The 17,925-nt window shown below is 37.2% G+C and overlaps 1 protein-coding gene and 1 long non-coding RNA gene across 2 annotated transcripts; one reads left to right on the top strand and one right to left on the bottom strand.

Annotated features, from left to right (window-relative positions):
* Positions 1–1,412: 1,412 nt before the first annotated feature.
* On the bottom strand, positions 1,413–7,206 carry LOC127077344 (pyrophosphate--fructose 6-phosphate 1-phosphotransferase subunit beta). Its single transcript, XM_051018712.1, has 16 exons — positions 6,924–7,206; positions 6,676–6,837; positions 6,274–6,395; positions 5,846–5,899; positions 5,648–5,754; positions 5,374–5,479; positions 4,803–4,866; positions 3,762–3,850; positions 3,522–3,653; positions 3,227–3,397; positions 3,014–3,129; positions 2,687–2,798; positions 2,450–2,534; positions 2,100–2,144; positions 1,927–1,995; positions 1,413–1,724 (listed from the first exon to the last, which is right to left on the bottom strand). Exons 1-16 carry the CDS (start codon positions 7,102–7,104, stop codon positions 1,648–1,650), a joined length of 1,692 nt encoding a protein of 563 aa, XP_050874669.1. The 5' UTR covers positions 7,105–7,206; the 3' UTR covers positions 1,413–1,647.
* Positions 7,207–8,009: 803 nt separating this feature from the next.
* LOC127077333 (uncharacterized) lies at positions 8,010–10,565 on the top strand. The gene is made up of 3 exons (XR_007787171.1): positions 8,010–8,231; positions 8,740–9,910; positions 9,988–10,565. It is a non-coding gene; the product is annotated as an uncharacterized LOC127077333 (long non-coding RNA).
* Positions 10,566–17,925: the final 7,360 nt, after the last annotated feature.

Genomic DNA, 17,925 nt, shown 5'->3' with positions numbered 1-17,925 from the left:
CTTTATAGGCTTGCATCCTCCAGCACTTCTCATGCATCTCTGATTGGTCTTGTGTATCAACTTATACTAAGGATATGTCGCGTGTATATGTATTTGCCCCGCTCAGAAGGAACCAGACAATAGAATCGTTTAGAGTTTATCTTGACTGCTTGATTGCCGAGGACATGCACTTCAATAGCTATGTCTATCACCGTGAGACGCAGTCATTTGACGATATAGTGTTATACTCGTGATTGTTGGCTTGCGGATCACGTCTCACTGCTCCTCACCTGCCTGAGCGCATGATGCGACAATTCGACTACACTCAGACAATTCTCAAACACCTTTTTGTCTTTGCTCCTCCTAGTGTGACACGTAGAGAGATGAATGATATGTTTGATGATTATCTTAGTTATCTAGTATCGAAGGAAGCACAAATTACCCTAGTTGAGAGCAATTGGAGCTACGTCGACGGGTACATCAAGTGGTTTTTCAGGGTGTCACATATGTATATGATTCAGACTGTTTTATGAGATCCACCAAGGTCAGCTCATCAGGAGATACTAGAGGAGAAGCAGACACAGTTAGATCATGCTTATGATGTCTTGCTTAAATGTCATCCCATAGCTAAGACTGTGCTGGCAAGCATTGACAGATGTATCTTATTTGATGGGTCTGATATGAGACATGTCCTAAATGTCATCACGAGGGAGGTACGAGAGGCATTAATGTACCAAGGACAACATCGAAGGACGGGGATATTAAAGGCCAATAAGCCAAAGTCAATGGAGACGGAGGAGATGGAGTCCGACATACGCAATAGTGCAATAGTATATATTAATTGTACTTTAGATTCATTATGGATTGTATTTTATTTTTACTCCATTCTACTTTACTGTGTATTGCATAAATCATAAAACAAATATAATCTACACTATTCTAATATGGTACGGAGAAACATCCGTAAACCATAAACGAAGATGCATCTCTAAAACAATAAACATGTAAAATATCTCAGAGTACAATGCATGGTGTATATCTTAAAATATTTAAAAAATACATCTTCAGATTAGTTAACCTTTTAATTAAAAACAAATTACATCCTAGAATACATCTTCAAAATCCAAAACATTTTAGATTATTAATAGGATATTTTTATAGAATGGGATATGAAATTCCCAAATTATAATAAAAAAAGGTAACGACAATCATTACTGAAAAGTCCATTCATCTATTTTTGGAGACAGCATGGCATTTTCATATTCCAGTAAGGGAATAAAAATTCATTGTACTATCTCCTAAAAAATCACATTCGTGTTTGAATTTGAAATTATACTTTCCGAAGATAAAATTTGTGGATTCCAATTCCAAAGTGATTTGGACGGTGTAAAAAGCTAAAATTGGGCGAATGGCCTATTAACTCAGGGAACGCATTAAAACAAATAGATACACATTACCTTAAACTACACAACGATTATTAAGAACATAAATTGCCGATGTAAAATGCATCAGAGTTTAATTTCAAAGCATCAACCCACTCATAAGCCATTTTCTGGGAAATTTCAAAAGTAAACCAAAAAAATAAAACCTATCTAGTATCCCATCAAATATATTCGTAAGTTGCCACAAAATTGAATAGCCGCCATTAAAACAAGGCTCTAATTATGCTTAAATTTGAAATCCAGACTCCAAGAGTAGAGTGAGACTAACTGCATCAGATCCTGGGCCAGAGAATTGAATTGGACCTACAGAGAAAATACCATACACGATGAGAACTGAACTTATTACATAATGAGGATGAACTCCAGCTCAACATTGAAGTTGATTTAAACCTATATCACTTCCTTCTAGCACACTAAACTCGTCAATTTAAACAGAGCAAAAAAATATGACTTTCTTTAAGTGAAGGCAGACGAAACAAAAGGTTAAAAACCAGCGAGTACAAACCTGGACTGATGTAGCAATTCTTCAGGGCCCATTCATCACGCAAGGAGGCAAACTTTTTGAAAGGTTCCCCTGAACAATCCAACATGAAATATAGTCAGTATGGGAGAAAGTTACAAGTCACTGCTTTAAGGAGGCGTCAAGTCATAAACATTAAGGGTTTAAGGAATGTATACCTTCAAGCTCCACCATTGCCTTCTTGATCACAGGCTTAAATTTACCTGCAAAGAAAATTACATATTCATATACAGCAAAACAATGAAAAATGGATTCATACAAAACCGTAATGCAACATACTAAAACTATCTACAATTTTAGAGTAACAATTATCAAAACAAGAACAAAATGAGTGAATGAATGATTGTGCGAAAAAAACTTACAACATAAAATGCATTTGACGAACAATCAGAGTTATCAATGGATCTAAGTTGCTACAACATTGAAACGAAATACTATTTTGCATGGATTCTAATTTAGTGAAAAAGTATTTAAGCAAAGCAAAGCTCCTGTAGATCAAAATGTGTACCATGTCTCCTCTCCACATCCATGAGTGAGGTGAGTGCAGTTCCACCAACCGTCCACTCTTCTACTGGAGCACATAAATTTCCAACCTGATTAAAGTATCGTAGCAAAATCAATCAAATTGATGAGTTTGGTACATATGAAACTAACAATCTGAAATAGCAATTATTTATAAATATCAATCTAGAAGAAAACTTTAAGTTGATAAAGAAAAGATAAAGGCATAAATAAGAGCACAAACCGATGATATTAGTCCAGTCTTGCCACTATGAAGGAGGGCTCCAGCACCATAACCAAGAGCATAGCAATAATTAGCATCGAAATTTGTTGGCAACCCACATCTACCTTCATAACTGCATATTTTAAACAAACCTGGGTAACTAGAAGCTCTAACAAATGAAGTTAAACTGGCAAAGAACATGCATACCATGCATAGGAACAAAAGAAAATTAAATCCTAGTTAATGGTGTTATAAAAAGCTATGTATCTATAACACCTCTGTTTGCATGATATAAATGTTTAATAGAGTTTACATCATGGAATAATAATATTAAATTAGATAAATTACCCAAAAAAGTGAGACTGCCCTTTGAATTCTCCTTTATACTTTCCTTCTTGCTTTCTCTTTCCCAACTCAGTTTCTGCCATTTCAATAAGCATTTTCTCTGTTTCAATTTTGGCAACCTAAATGTGAACATACCAAGGTTAACAATGATACTTATTCAGCTTGCATAAAGGAGACAAATAAACACAAAATATAGTGCTATGAAACTTTAGGTACCTGAACATTTCCATGTGGATCTCTTTCAAGCAACAATTGTTCTTGAATTGCTTGAGGTAAAAAGTCAAAAAGCTCCAATGACTGATCAGTGAGTTTCTTCTTCCACAAACCAGCCTCATCTACGGTATCATTAGCCAGAATTTCATTGAGTTCTGCAATAAGATGCTGGACCTGCAAATAGAACAATAGCATGTACAAATGAGTTTATAAATAAAATTTCTTACTGATTGTAGAACCAACAATACATAATTGCATGTCCTTAAGGGTGAAAATTGTGATGCAGAGTGATAGGCACCTCGGGAATGAAATCAATTAGACCTTCAGGGATAAGAATGACCCCATAGTTATAACTAACTTCAGCTCTTTTACAGATAACATCGACAATATAGTCTGTGACATTTTTTAACGTGAGCTTCTTTGCAGCCACCTGCAATGCATATTTACAGTTCAAAAATTGACAAAAAGCTCCTGGCCAGTTAGCAAACTCCAACCACAACATAAACATGGAAGCATTTTGAATTTATTTATTTCAAACCTCTTCTCCAATAATAGTAATGTTTGGATGAGTTTGTAGAGCACATTCCAGTGTAATGTGGGAAGCTGCACGCCCCATAAGCCGCACAACTGCAAACACACAAGACAATTAGCTGGTGACAAATATCATGCCTAACATCCACCATATGAATTGAAGAACTGAAGCATTGTTTGTTTTAGGACAAGTTACATAATATTAAGGAATTTAATAAAGAAAGCTCTGAGAAGTACAGAACCATTTTCTATCAATCTAATGTTGAGGTGCGGGCATAGTCGATATTCATTTTAAGACTCGATAAAATGCCATGAAATTAAATAAACCCTTCAGCAGCACAAAACATGGGTAAGTATTACTACTCAGAAAAGTCGGTTCAGTAGTAGAAAAATAATATTAAAAGAGAAATGTTCATAGCACAAACCACAAGGGTGTGGATGCATCATTTCGCGCTAAATAACATTAAAAGAGAAATGTTCATAGCACAAACCACAAGGGTGTGGATGCATCATTTCGCGCTAAGTAACATTACAAGAAAAATGTTCATATCAGAAATCACAAGGGCATGGATGCATCATTTCTCGCTAAAAACTAGAACGGATGATATAGTACAAATGAAGAGAGGAACTAGTGAAGATAAGGATAGCCATCCATCACCATCCTGTCAATGTTTTGCTTTAATATAAGCAAAGGGGTGAAGAAAATGAAAAATATTAGTAATAAGTAATTTGCAAACCCTAAACCCATTTAGGTATTGGAATATGGTTTTGTTATCTTGACAGCTATACTGGCAATATTAGACAAAACAATAGAAAAAAATGAACCACGGGCTTTCATGATACAATTAAAACAAATTATAGCAGCAGGTTTGAGGGTTAAAATGTTTAAAAAGTAAAGCATTCCGTGATGTAAGATTATCGGATATTAACAGCAAGTGGTGTCTGTGGAGAACGGAGATGCATTAAACATTGATATGTGCAACCTCGCAAAGTCTTTAGTTTTTAATTGATGTATAAATAAAAGAGTTTATCAAATTCATGTACTCACAATGGTAATATTTTCCGGTTGATCGGGCATCTATCATAACGTTTCCTATCATTTCTGCATATATCTGAATCAAATTAACATAAAAACATGAAAATAAGTCAGATCATGAAGTCATGTGAATATGCAACATGCAACACACTTAGCAAATGGAAAAAATGCATTGCTAAACTAATATTTAGGAATATTTCTGGGAGAAAATATTAAATAAATTATTAATATCATAATGACACTGCAATAATTTATAAACCACATACTAGAGTGGTAGAAACAGCCATGACAATTCAATGTTTCTTTTTAAATTAAAAAAATAAACTATATTTGAAATAGATGATGATGGTGGAGAACAGAATATTTCATGAAATCTGTACTGCAGTTTGCACCTGGTTCTTTCAAAAGAATACTAATATACTACCACGGATGAAAATGAAAAATGGGCTCTTACATCTATTCCTTTGCAAACTACAGGTGTGATCAGAAGATAAAACTACACATTTGAAATGTTTAAGTACGGACTAGACCGATAAAATGTTACACGTGCACAATGAAGACTGAGATGTGTATCTCCATTCACCTTGCAAGCAGTATCAAACCCAAAGCTTGTCGGAACTTCTTTACTTTTCAGATCGCCATCAATGGTTTTGGGGCATCCAAGCACCTGTGTTTTTAAATTTTTGCTTCTGCACAGATCCAAATTAAAGTATGAGAAAAACATTAAATAGAACAAATTTCCCTTCAAATTTCCAACTTATCACATGATAGACAGAGTGGTCAAAACATCAATGAATATAAATTACAAACCAACATGAAAAGTTAGGTTTTACAAAAAATAAAACTATAAGACAAACCTGAAGTTCTCGGCAAGGAGGCATGCATTCGTGTTGGAATCATCTCCACCAATAACAACAAGCCCATCCAACTCTAGCTTCTTCGCTGTTTCCTCAGCTTGTTTAAACTATATCAAGTAAATTAAAATTACATTTTAAGCATAGATAAAAAAAATTATGATAGCTCTAATCCTAAATATGTAGCCTCACGTCCCTTACCTGCTCTGGAGTTTCAATCTTGTCCCTCCCACTGCAAATCATGTCAAAACCACCCTGGAAAAAAAATTAGTATATTATTATAATTAACTATCAAAAAGTCGTGATCATTTTGCAAAGCCAAGATTTACACACAAACATGTCAAGAGTAAGAAAGAGCAATAACCATGCTCATTATAAAATATTGACATGCATGAGCCAAAATTAGAAACATGTAAAAATCTCAGATTATCTTAGTCAGCATCAAAAGTCGCAATATAAAGAATACATTACTGCACCAGGTAAAATCTATTTCAAATATCCTCTATTAAAACAAAAGCAAGGCGTCAATTAAGTGAAGATATGACAATAAAAAATAACCAAAAATTTAACTAAACAGATACAATTACATTCCAAAAAACTCGTAATCGATAAAAGTAAATAATAAATACCTGATTTCTATAAGGATAAATATACTCAGAATTGAGTTCAGTGTATTTGCACTTCATAATGCCGGCAGGACCACCTTTGAAACCATACAATGTGCTTCCACTTGCAAGTTGTTGAAGATAATCTAAAATGCAAATTTCAAAATCAAAACCTTCTAAAGACAAATATGATTGAATATCTACATCTATTATTCACACCTATAACGTCATGCTAATAAGTTTCTTAAAGGAAACTTTGTAATGAACCGATCAAAAGAAGTTTTGTTTTGTAAAGTAATAAGTATATTTCTTTTTTATTCAAAAGTTACTTTTCATTATTCATTAAACAATGCCTAAATCAGCATTTTTCATATCTATAAGTATACATTGATCGATTGATTAGTTTGGATTGAAATCAATCATTACCGTAAATTCCAGATATAACATTGTGACCTCCAGGAGCCTGTCCACCGGAGAGAACAACGCCAATCTTCAACTTCCGATGAGGAAGCGCATTGGTCGAATCAGCAGGCACCAAAGCAGCGGAAGGTTGTCCAAACAAAAATGGAAACAGTTTCGCGATCTCATCTGCATGAAAAGATCAACAATGAATAAATTTAACTACGATAGAAAACCAGATCGAGTACAGATCGAAGTGAAGGAAGAAGAATCACCTGGATTTCCGGCGGCGGAGCTTTTAGGACCGTCGACAATGGCGAACGGTGTTTGGAGAACGGAAGGAAGACGGAGTTTGTGATCGACGCGGCTGTTTTGGACTTCGCTGTAGACGGAAGCGAAGCGAGTTGTGACGGTGGGAGTTACGTTTCCGTTACTTACGATGGAAGCTGGTGCCATTGTTTGTTGAGAGAGTGAGAGAGAGAGTGTGTGTGTTGTTGAGAAGTGGTGTGAAGCGTGAATCTAGATACTGTTTTATTTTTTCAAAGAGATGAGAAAGTAGGTTTGAAAAGGGTCCTACTAACTAATTTAAATATAAAAAATAAAAATAAAACGAGAAAATAAACACTTTCCGAACCCGAATATACCGACCCGCCGATTTTTTAGCTTACTATTAATGTCATTGTCATATGAAAAAAGAGTCTTATCTTTTTCTTTTGGAATATTTTTGGATTGATTTTGATTGAATGGAGATAAAATTATCTTTATAAATTTATTTTTTATTTTTTATTGAGAAATTTTAAAATGTTTGGATAACTTGAGTGATAATTGAAGTATACAAAAGGTATATGTTTTTCTGAAACCTAAATAAAAAAATGTATTAATCATTAAAAATTATAATTTTTAACTTAAGTATATTTTGGTAAATGTTTTATTAGTTTTATGCTAAATGAATTGATTGTGCTAAAATTGATCTGATTAAAATTAGTTCCCAAGAGATTGTAGAGTTTTATGGGTTATATAACATTTTGGGTTATAACATTTGCATGAGAAGGTATTCAAAAGCACATTTGAACATATAAGCATGATTGCAGAGTTTGTATCACACTTTGCAATTTATGATTTTGTTTTGATAAATCATTATACGGTTAATTTTTTTGGTTTTATATTTTTTTCAAAGAGATTGTAGTAGATTGAACACAGCACTTTACCCATATCAAAAGCTCTCCTAAATTGAGTGATTGGTAGGTGCAGCCATTTATCTCCACCTAACACCAATAAGCACGAAGCTTTGTTTGGTGTACCTGTCATTAAGTAAAGGTATTTTCTGAAAATATGTCACTTGTTTTCAAAAACAAATTAGGTGAAGCAAAAGTTAGCCCCTACGCGAAGCCAATTGATACGCCCAACTTAACTAATAAGGCCAAAGTTTTAAACCTTTGTCTGTGTCTTTTGCAGTTAAGGTTTCAGCAATGTTTTGTATGGAATACAAGTATCTTGTTAACAGGATGAAAAACTCTTCCAGAGTTATATTGGAAAGTGCATTATAAATGTTGTCACAACAAAAATGTGCATCAGAAAGAAAGGTACCGGAATGAAAAAGTTCCCAATGTGCAACCCCCTCGATACCTCTTTGGTAGAAAAATCATAGGAACAAATTTTCTTTTTGTAATTTTTTTGCGATTTCTTTCTAATTCTTTTCATAGTATGAATAGTTCTTCCCCTATCTCAAATTCGCAGTAAGTTTCAAGTTGCAGTAATGAAATATTTCTCTTCTCCTATTTCTTATTTTGTTAGGGTTTTATGAGACTCTATTGACCGTTATTCTCACAACAATTTTTCTAATTTTAATTCTCTTATCTATTTAAATAAAAACCTATTAATTTTATTAATTCACTAACTTCCCTCAATTATCACTAATTCTACCATTCTCCTCACTTTTAATTAAAATTCTAATTTCTTTACTAATTCTACCATTCTCCTCACTTTTAATTAAAATTCTAATTTCTTTCCTAAAGCTTAATTTCTCATTATTTCTATTATTTAAATAATTAAAAATTAGTGATAATTCTAATAATATTTCATCTGATCTAGACAGGAGAGTCGAAGGTCTAAGGCTCGCCAAAGTTACGCCCAATGATGGTAACTTTGCATCGAAGGAAACATTCGAGGCATACTTTTACATGTTCTAGACTTACAAAGCATTCATTTCGACTACGGCCCCTCTCTTTAGATGAGACTATAGATCAAACTGGTTCATGAAGGCATCCCCAACCTCTTCATCTGAGGAACAAAGAGAAATTCATGACATTTAGATGAAATTTTTTAAATCCTCTGCCTTGTCGACTAAATTATGTTCTTCCAGGTCAAGTATCTGGGTGGCTGCTTATCAGACAAACTTGCTAGCCAAGCAGTTTGGCTTCAGTCAATTCTTGCCAAAGTCCCTTATTTCAAAATAAGAGTCTTAATTACTGTCGATGAGCCAGATGAAGAATGGCTCCAAAAGTGTTTAAACTTTTTCAATAAAAAGGCTTTACATCTCAATCCTTTCGAAATCTCTCCTTCATTCCATTGTACAAATGAATTTGAAGATTGTGGTTCGCCTATTATTGAGGCGTGATAGATCCTTTAGTTATGGTTCAACGCCTAACATATGTTTTTTCTTTTCTGCGGAATCAGACAAGAAAAGAAAAGGTATGTACATCAAGGAAATTCAAGCATTTCAATGTTATTTTGAAACTGTATATAATCCTTGTGATATTCGTTGAACCATATGTAACGCAACTATTACCTTAAAACATAAAGTTATTGAAAAACTTCAAAATTTGAAAAGTCATCCCTATGTAGAAGATATGTATAACTTTGCATGAAAATTTTATTTTTCTAAACTTCCACCATTGCCAACTTGTGAATTTGACTTGACTTTTCGACCACCAATTCCATACTAACTCCCATGTGGATCTTTATCAACTTTAAATAAGAAACTGAAAAGGTCTTGTCATAGAGTAGTGTCGACTAAATATCACATGGATAATTATAAAGAACATTTCCATGTCGATATTAAACATATTGAAGTCTTGGAACCCATTTCAGAAGGTGAAATATAAGATTTTTAGGAAAATTTTGGACTTTCTTTTGTTTCTCTTTTACTCACTTGTGCCAACCTATTTCAACCATACCCGTCAACCCAAAGGAATCAAAGAAACGGCCAATAGAGCCAAGTAACGAAGAAACAATGTCTAATACGGCCACGGAGACAACACAAGTACACTTTCATACCTTTATTCTACTAGGAGTATACACCTTTTTCATGGGTTACTCATCGTTATCTTTTTCTTTCAGGGTCGAAAAAGAGGGACCACTTCCACCACTACAGCCTAGAAAAAAAATAAAAACAAGCATAACAGAGAAATTGAAGCCCCTGAAGAATAACAAGTTTAACTCACCTCCTTGTTCTCTTTCACTTATTAATATTTATCATTTATCATACTAACCATGTAGAATAACTTAGTCTGGACAGACAGAGACAGAACGGGTGGCTGAGAAAGAAGAAAGTTTGCACTCGACTCAACCCATCCTTCCAGAATATCTAACTATTACGGCTATCAGAGTTGCAGTCTCAAAATTTGAGGATAGGGGAAAGACAAGTGTCATACGGTGAACTGACTTTTATGTGTTTTGCTTTGGAAAGCAAATGTCGCGGTTAGCAAGAGTCGCCACCGACTTTTCTTTTATCCAATAAGGAAAGGTGGAAAAGAACAGGAAAGACCTTAGTTTAGATTTTTGGGTTCGGGAGGTACATTATACAAAGGGAAGGTGTTAGCACCCTTTGTATCCATGGTTATCCATGGGCTCTTAATTGCTTGATCACTTATGTTTTTCTTGTCTGAAAAGTGTGTGAGAGCTGTTTAGAAAATGTTTTGAAAAGAGAGTTTAACTTTGTAATGATTCTTGTACGAACGTATACAAAGTACTTATCTCGTTTAATTTTGAAAGTTGTTTAGAAAAATATGACTTGACAATGATTCTAGTACGAATGTATGCCAAGTGGTGATTTTCTGATGGAGGTGTTGAAAAGTGTGAGGTGTGAAAAGTAGTTTTAGTTGTGAGCAAGCATTTAGGAGTTATACCTACCCAAGGTCTTTATGGGCATTTCCTATCCTTATGAGGGTAAAACTGTCCTTACTATTGAGAAGTAAGTAGTTTTATCCTTTCGATATAAAAAGGATCATCGTAGGGTCATCGACTGGTCATTGAAGGTAACTTTTGTAGGGATACCTTAGCATTCGAAGGGACGATCATCATTTAACTGTAGGCTATACCGAAGGGTCATCGAGGGACAAAGGCAACATTCGAGGGACTATGATGATTTAACTGAAGGGTCTTTGCTAAGTGTATCCCCACATTCGCGGGACATGACCATAATACCGTAATATCGTAGGGTAACAAAGAGAGGTCCAAGATCGCATATTTAAAGGCAAAATTTTACAATTAATTAGATAGCCGTAATCGATTAAGTAATTAGGTCCACATTAAAATCGATGAAATCAATACATTAAAATCAGCTAGGTAATTTAGGATGAATCTCCACATTAAAATTAAGTAATTCAGAATCCATCTCCATAAGGGTATCCCACACATAAAGTGGAATACCTAGCCGGCCGTTTCCTCGGGAATATGTAAGCCTTTACATAATTCAGCACACGGGTTAGAACATCGAGAGAAGGTACAATTGAAAATTGCACCACAAAATAAACACAACATTCATAAAGTCAAGCCAAATAATGCAGAATTATAATAAATCTTGGTTAGATAAACATAAGGCAGAACAGAAAAGAAACAAAACAGCCACTGTCCCGTTCGCTCCTGCTTCGCCTAGCGAAGGCTTAGCGAGTGCTCGCTACAGGCTCGCTTAGCGATGTGCTAGCGAGCGGCTACGGGTTTTGGGTTTGATAGCAGCATGATCTCCGGAACCCTGAACTTTATGGCATTTAATTACAGGAATAGCATGGACAAACATTCAGGATATTCAAGCATACTTAAATTCACATGTAAAATCAAATTACATATCCAAAAATTTAATCATGATGCCTTATGTATGTAGAGATTACCGATTAAAAGCATAAAACAGTAGTGATGCGCAAACCTGTTTGCAACGGAGCTGCGATGTTGAAGGGACTAACCACTCTTGGTATCGGATGGAGTTGGGCGGAGGTAACTTCGGTGCGGATGAGCGGCCTTCAGGGTTTCTTTACTCGAAATTCTCTGAGTTAGTCTCCAGGGTTTCTATGTCAGGGTTTCTGTCCGTCTTCGTCTGTCCCCTTTCGTGACTGAAGTCCTTAGTATTTATAATGCTTTTGGTGACCTAATGGGCTCAGAATGAAGCCCGAAAATTCTGATATATCGCAAGCTTCGCTAGGCGAGTATTGTAGCGAAAGGTTCGCTAGGCGAAGGAGTTGCTCGCCTAGCGAGCAAGCTAGTTTGGGCCTTTTTCTGGATTGGGTCTGTTGTGAGCTGGGCTTTCGTTCCTTTAAGGTCAGTGCCTTGAAAAACAAGTTGGAGTACCTTGAAAAATGCCTTGTAATATTAACGGGTAAATTTTGGGGTATGACAGCTGCCCCTGTTCAATTTTCTTGAATCGAGAGAATTAGAATGGTATGTACGCCATTCGTGGTCTGGAGGTGAAAGATTATTTAACACTTAGAATGCCCCAAAATTTCCACTTGTTAATCAACCGTTAGTCTTGATGAAGATGGGCTTAAAGATACCATCCAGGAAATTTGATGATGAGGACTTCAGAGTGCGTCGTACATTAGACGATATCTGAAGACATGGGTGTCATACCGGGTCATACGCTAGACCGTACGGTGAGTCATCCATTAGGCAGTCGACTTCGCCGGGGAGTCAGAGTGTTATATGCTGCTGGGGACAAGGGATCCGAATGGGCCGGTTCCAGACCGTATCTGAATCGCAGAAGGAGTTATTCACTAGGCGGGTGATTTCGCGGGTGACTCCACTGGGGACGAAAGATCAGAATGGATCGTACACCAGATCGTATCTGAGTTGCAGAATGAGCCGTCCATTAGGCTGTATCTGAGGAAGGTAGAATTAGAATAGATCGTTCGCTAGATCGTATCCGAGTTGAAGATCCAAAGGGGTCGTACGTTAGGCCGTATTGGAGTTGCGAAATGAGTTGTCTGTCAGGCCGCATCTGAGGATGAAAGGGTAGTCGTATGCTAGACCGCGTTTCAGAATGTACCGCGCGCTGGGTAGTATCCGAGGAATAAAGATCAGAATGGACCATACGCGAGATCGTATCTGAGGGGATGAACATCCAAATGGGTCGTACACTAGAGTTAGGCTATGTCTGACAATATTTGTATATGTTGTAATGACAATAAATGTCTGGGGATGGGCTTAGAGATGCCATCATAAGGAGAATGTCAAGATGAATGTTGACATGGAGTATATCTGAAAGACGTATCTGTAATCGATAAAGATGTCTGTCTGAATGGACCTTTATTTTGACTGTATCAGGAGGATAGTTAACCTGAAAAATAGAGTTAGCTTCATGCCATGTCATGATGCATGGGATGTCTTATGCTTCTGAAAATAAATGCGGTCATTGTATGCATGTGTATGATGTGAAATGATGTAATGAATGAATTATGTGTGGGGAAGTTTTGCCGGGGGAAAGATAAATCAATATTCTGGTTGGAAATACTTGTATTGATGACCCTTTCTTAGCTGGGGGGTATTTGATTTTTGTCTGATGGTGGAAATACCCACTGGGGATGGAAGAGATGATCCGTCTGTCTGGTGATGCCGACCTCTTCTGGGAAATAACTGGTTTTTGTTGGGGAATAGAATTAGCAATCGGACTTGTTGGAAAGCCTGGTTAGACCTTTTTCTCGATCCTGAAGTCTTTTAGTAATTGCTATTGCCATTTTATGTATGTATTTTTGGTAAACCTTGATCATATTCAAATGCATATATTAATTCAAATTAAATCAATGGACGTTTACGCAAACAAAACAGAAAAAGTAAAAACACAATCATCTTTTTGGAAATAAAATTGTATTGATTTTGAAAGAGGGCCTATAAACAGGCAATTCGTGTACAGGGAGACAGAAATCCTAGTAAGAGGAAATCGTCAGGAAAACAAAGAGAAAGCTATGCAGAAAAAGTCCTATCGATTCTAATTCCACTACTGTCATTATGTCTTCAAGTATCTCATCCCTTGCTGTCGGATGGAAGTGATTAGCTTGTTCAGTCCTTTGAACTTGGTTGAAGGTGACTGAGAACGGGACATAGTCTTACGCTTTAATCCCTAATTTTTGCCTGGACCGCCTTTTCAGGTTTTCAGTCCACCAGGATACCCTTTTTTGCCCAAGCCGCCTTTTCAGGTTTTCGACTTGCCGGGCGTACATTTTTATATGTTTATCCCTAATTTTTGCCCGAACCCTTTTTGGTTCGCCGGGATGCCCTTACTTTTGCCTAGACACGTCGACCTAGCGGGTCTTTTATGCGTAGTATTTTTTAACTATGTCCGCGTTTACCGGATGCGGGAAATCTTCACCATCCATCGTAGCAAGTATCATGGCTCCACCAGAGAATACCTTCTTAACCACAAATGGCCCTTCGTATGTGGGAGTCCATTTGCCTCTGGGATCACCTTGTGGTAGAACGATACGTTTGATTACCAAGTCACCAATTTGATACACCTGTCTCTTGACTTTCTTATCAAATGCCTGGGTCATGCGCTTCTGATATATCTGCCCATGACAAACAGCCGCAAGTCTCTTCTCATCAATCAAATTTATCTGATCGAGTCGAGTCTGAATCCATTCATCTTCATCTAAGCCCGCCTCTTTCATGATTCTTAGAGAGGGAATCTGGACTTCCACTGGTAAAACGGCTTCCATTCCATAGACTAAAGAGAACGGAGTTGCCCCTGTCGGAGTGCGCACTGAAGTGCGATAACCATGGAGAGCAAAGGGTAACGTCTCATGCCAGTCTTTGTACGTTACTGTCATCTTTTGTATAATCTTTTTGATATTCTTATTAGCCGCTTCCACGGCGTCGTTCATCTTTGGCCGGTACGGAGAAGAGTTATGGTGTTTTATGTTGAACTGCGTGCAGAGTTCAGTAATCATCTTGTTGTTCAAATTAGTACCATTGTCAGTGATAATTCTTTCTGGAATGCCGTATCGACAGATGAGATTATTCTTGATGAATCGTGCCACCACATTCTTGGTGACAGAAGCGAATGAGGCTGCCTCTACCCATTTCGTAAAGTAATCAATAGCAACAAGGATGAAACGATGTCCATTGGAGGCAGTAGGTTTAATCTCTCCAATCATATCAATGCCCCACATTGCAAAGGGCCAAGGTGCTGTCAACACGTTCAATGGAGCAGGAGGCACATGTATTTTATCTGCATAGATCTGGCACTTGTGACAAGTCCTGGAGTGATGGTGGCAATCGGCTTCCATGGTAGACCAATAATACCCTGATCTCAGAATCTTCTTGGCCATCATATGTCCACTAGAATGAGTCCCAAAAATACCGTCATGCATGTCTTCCATAATCTTTTCTGCTTCCTTTTTGTCCACACAGCGGAGCAAAGTTGAATCATGATTACGTTTGTATAATACCCCATTACTCAAAAAGAATTTAGCGGAGAACTTCCTCAGAAATTTTCTGTCATTGATGGATGCCCCTTCAGGGTATTCCTGAGTTTCTAAATATCTTTTCACTTCGTGGAACCAAGGTTTCTCCTCTACTACCTCAGTATTAAGTTCATAACAATATGCTGGTTCATCTAATCATTCAATGGTGATCCTGGGAGCTTCATTATCCCATCTGACTCTGAACATAGATGACATGGTAGCCAATGCGTCTGCCAACTGGTTCTCTTCTCGTGGAATATGTTCGAATGTAACCTCTTCAAAGTATGGGATTAATGTCAACACCCGCTCTCGATAAGGGATGAGATTCGGATGTTTAGTGTCCCATTCTCCTTTGATCTGACTGATTACTAATGTTGAGTCCCCGTACACGCTCAAAAACTTGATTCGCAGGTCTATAGCAGCTCTGAGTCCCAAAATACACGCTTCATACTCAGCCATATTATTGGTACAATCAAAACATAGTCTAGCAGTGAAAGGAGTATGGCCACCCTTGGGGGAAATGATTACAACACCAACACCATTACCCAATGCATTAGAAGATCCATCAAAAACCATAGTCCATCGGGATCCCAATTCGGGTCCTTCATCCGGTCTAGGTTCTTCATAATCAGTAACAAGCATGACGTCCTCATCTGGGAACTCAAAATTCATAGATTGGTAATCATCCACTGCTTGATGAGCCAAATGATCGGCCAGCACGCTTCCTTTGATTGCTTTCTGGGTAGTATACTGGACATCGTACTCTGTTAAAATCATTTGCCATCGTGCTATTCTTCCGGAGAGGGCAGGTTTCTCAAATATGTATTTGATAGGATCCATCTTAGAAATCAATAAAGTGGTATGATTCAACATATATTGTCTTGGTCGGCGAGCAGCCCAAGCCAAAGCACAGCAAGTTTTCTCGAGCGGCGAGTATCTTGTTTCACAGTCGGTAAACTTTTTGCTAAGGTAGTATATGGCATGCTCTTTTCGACCAGACTCGTCATGTTGCCCCAACACACACACCCCATTGAATTTTCTAACACGGTCAAATACATGATTAGAGGTCTTCCTTCAACTGGTGGTATCAGAATGGGAGGTTCCTGGAGATACTTCTTGATTTTATCAAAAGCTTCTTGACATTCATCATTCCATACCATCTCTTGATTTTTCTTCAGTAGTTTGAAGATGGGTTTGCAGGTAGCAGTCAAGTGGGAGATAAACCGGGCGATGTAATTCAAACGTCCCAAGAAACCTCTGACTTCCTTATCTGTACGGGGCACTGGCATTTCTTGAATAGCTCTCACCTTAGCCGGGTCAACCTCAATTCCTTTACCACTAACAATAAATCCCAAGAGTTTACCGGATCTTACTCCAAAGGTGCATTTGTTCGGGTTCAATCTCAGCTTGTATTTCTTCAACCTCTCAAACAATTTGTACAAATGGTCGAGATGTTCTTCTTCAGTATGAGATCTGGCTATCATGTCATCCACATATACTTCTATTTCATGATGAATCATATCATGGAACAAAACCACCATAGCACGCTGGTACGTTGCCCCGGCGTTCTTTAAACCGAATGGCATTACTTTGTAATAGAAAGTGCCCCATTGCGTCACAAACGTAGTTTTCTCCATGTCTTCAGGTGCCATCTTAATCTGGTTATAACCCGAGAATCCATCCATGAAGGAGAATACCTTGTGTTGAGCGGTGTTGTCTACCAGAACATCAATGTGTGGAAGTGGAAAGTCATCCTTGGGACTCGCCTTATTCAAATCTCTGTAATCTACACACATTCGCACCTTACCATCCTTCTTCGGTACCGGTACCACATTAGCAACCCATTGAGGATAAGAAGTAACAGCTAGAAAACCTGCATTAAATTGTTTCATAACCTCGGCTTTGATTTTCTCAGACATTTCAGGACGCATGCGGCGAACCTTCTGCTTAACAGGACGACAGTCTTCCTTCATTGGCAGACGATGCACTACTATATCAGTATCCAATCCTGGCATGTCTTCATAAGACCAAGCAAAAATCTCTACATAGTCATGTAACATCTGAATCAATCTTTCTTTGATACTGTTTTCCAAGCCTGCTCCTATTTTGACTTCTTTCTTGTCTACTTCAGTACCCAGATTTACAATTTCAATTGATTCCTCATGCGGCTGTATGGTCTTTTCCTCTTGCAGTAACAGTCTGGCAAGTTCACCAGGGACTTCACACTCTTCCTCACTTCCATCCTCGGCTTGGTAGATCGGATTTTCAAAGTCATAATAAACAGTAGTAGAACTATTATCAACAAGATCCAGAGTGGGTGCGGATCTGCAATTTGTTATGTGAGTGTGTGTAAGAAACATAGCTTGTTTGGAAGATGACAGGAAAGATAAAGAGCGCAATATTTGAATGCAGAAAGTCCATTGATTTATTGAATGTGAATATGCTTATGAAATGACAAACCCTTAACAAATTAGCTATTGTGCCCCGGGCCTAGACACAATGCTTTAAGAAGTTCAATTGTAAACATTAAAATTAAAAAATTTGCAACACTAAAATAGACAATAACAATTACTCCTGACTAAAGGAAATCGGGATAGTGTCTTCAGCC

The sequence above is a fragment of the Lathyrus oleraceus genome, chromosome 1 (genome assembly GCF_024323335.1).
Source record: "Lathyrus oleraceus cultivar Zhongwan6 chromosome 1, CAAS_Psat_ZW6_1.0, whole genome shotgun sequence".
In the NCBI taxonomy this organism is placed as follows: domain Eukaryota; kingdom Viridiplantae; phylum Streptophyta; class Magnoliopsida; order Fabales; family Fabaceae; genus Lathyrus; species Lathyrus oleraceus.
The sequence above is the reverse complement of the archived record's forward strand: the minus strand, read 5'-3'. Positions and strand labels throughout refer to the sequence as shown.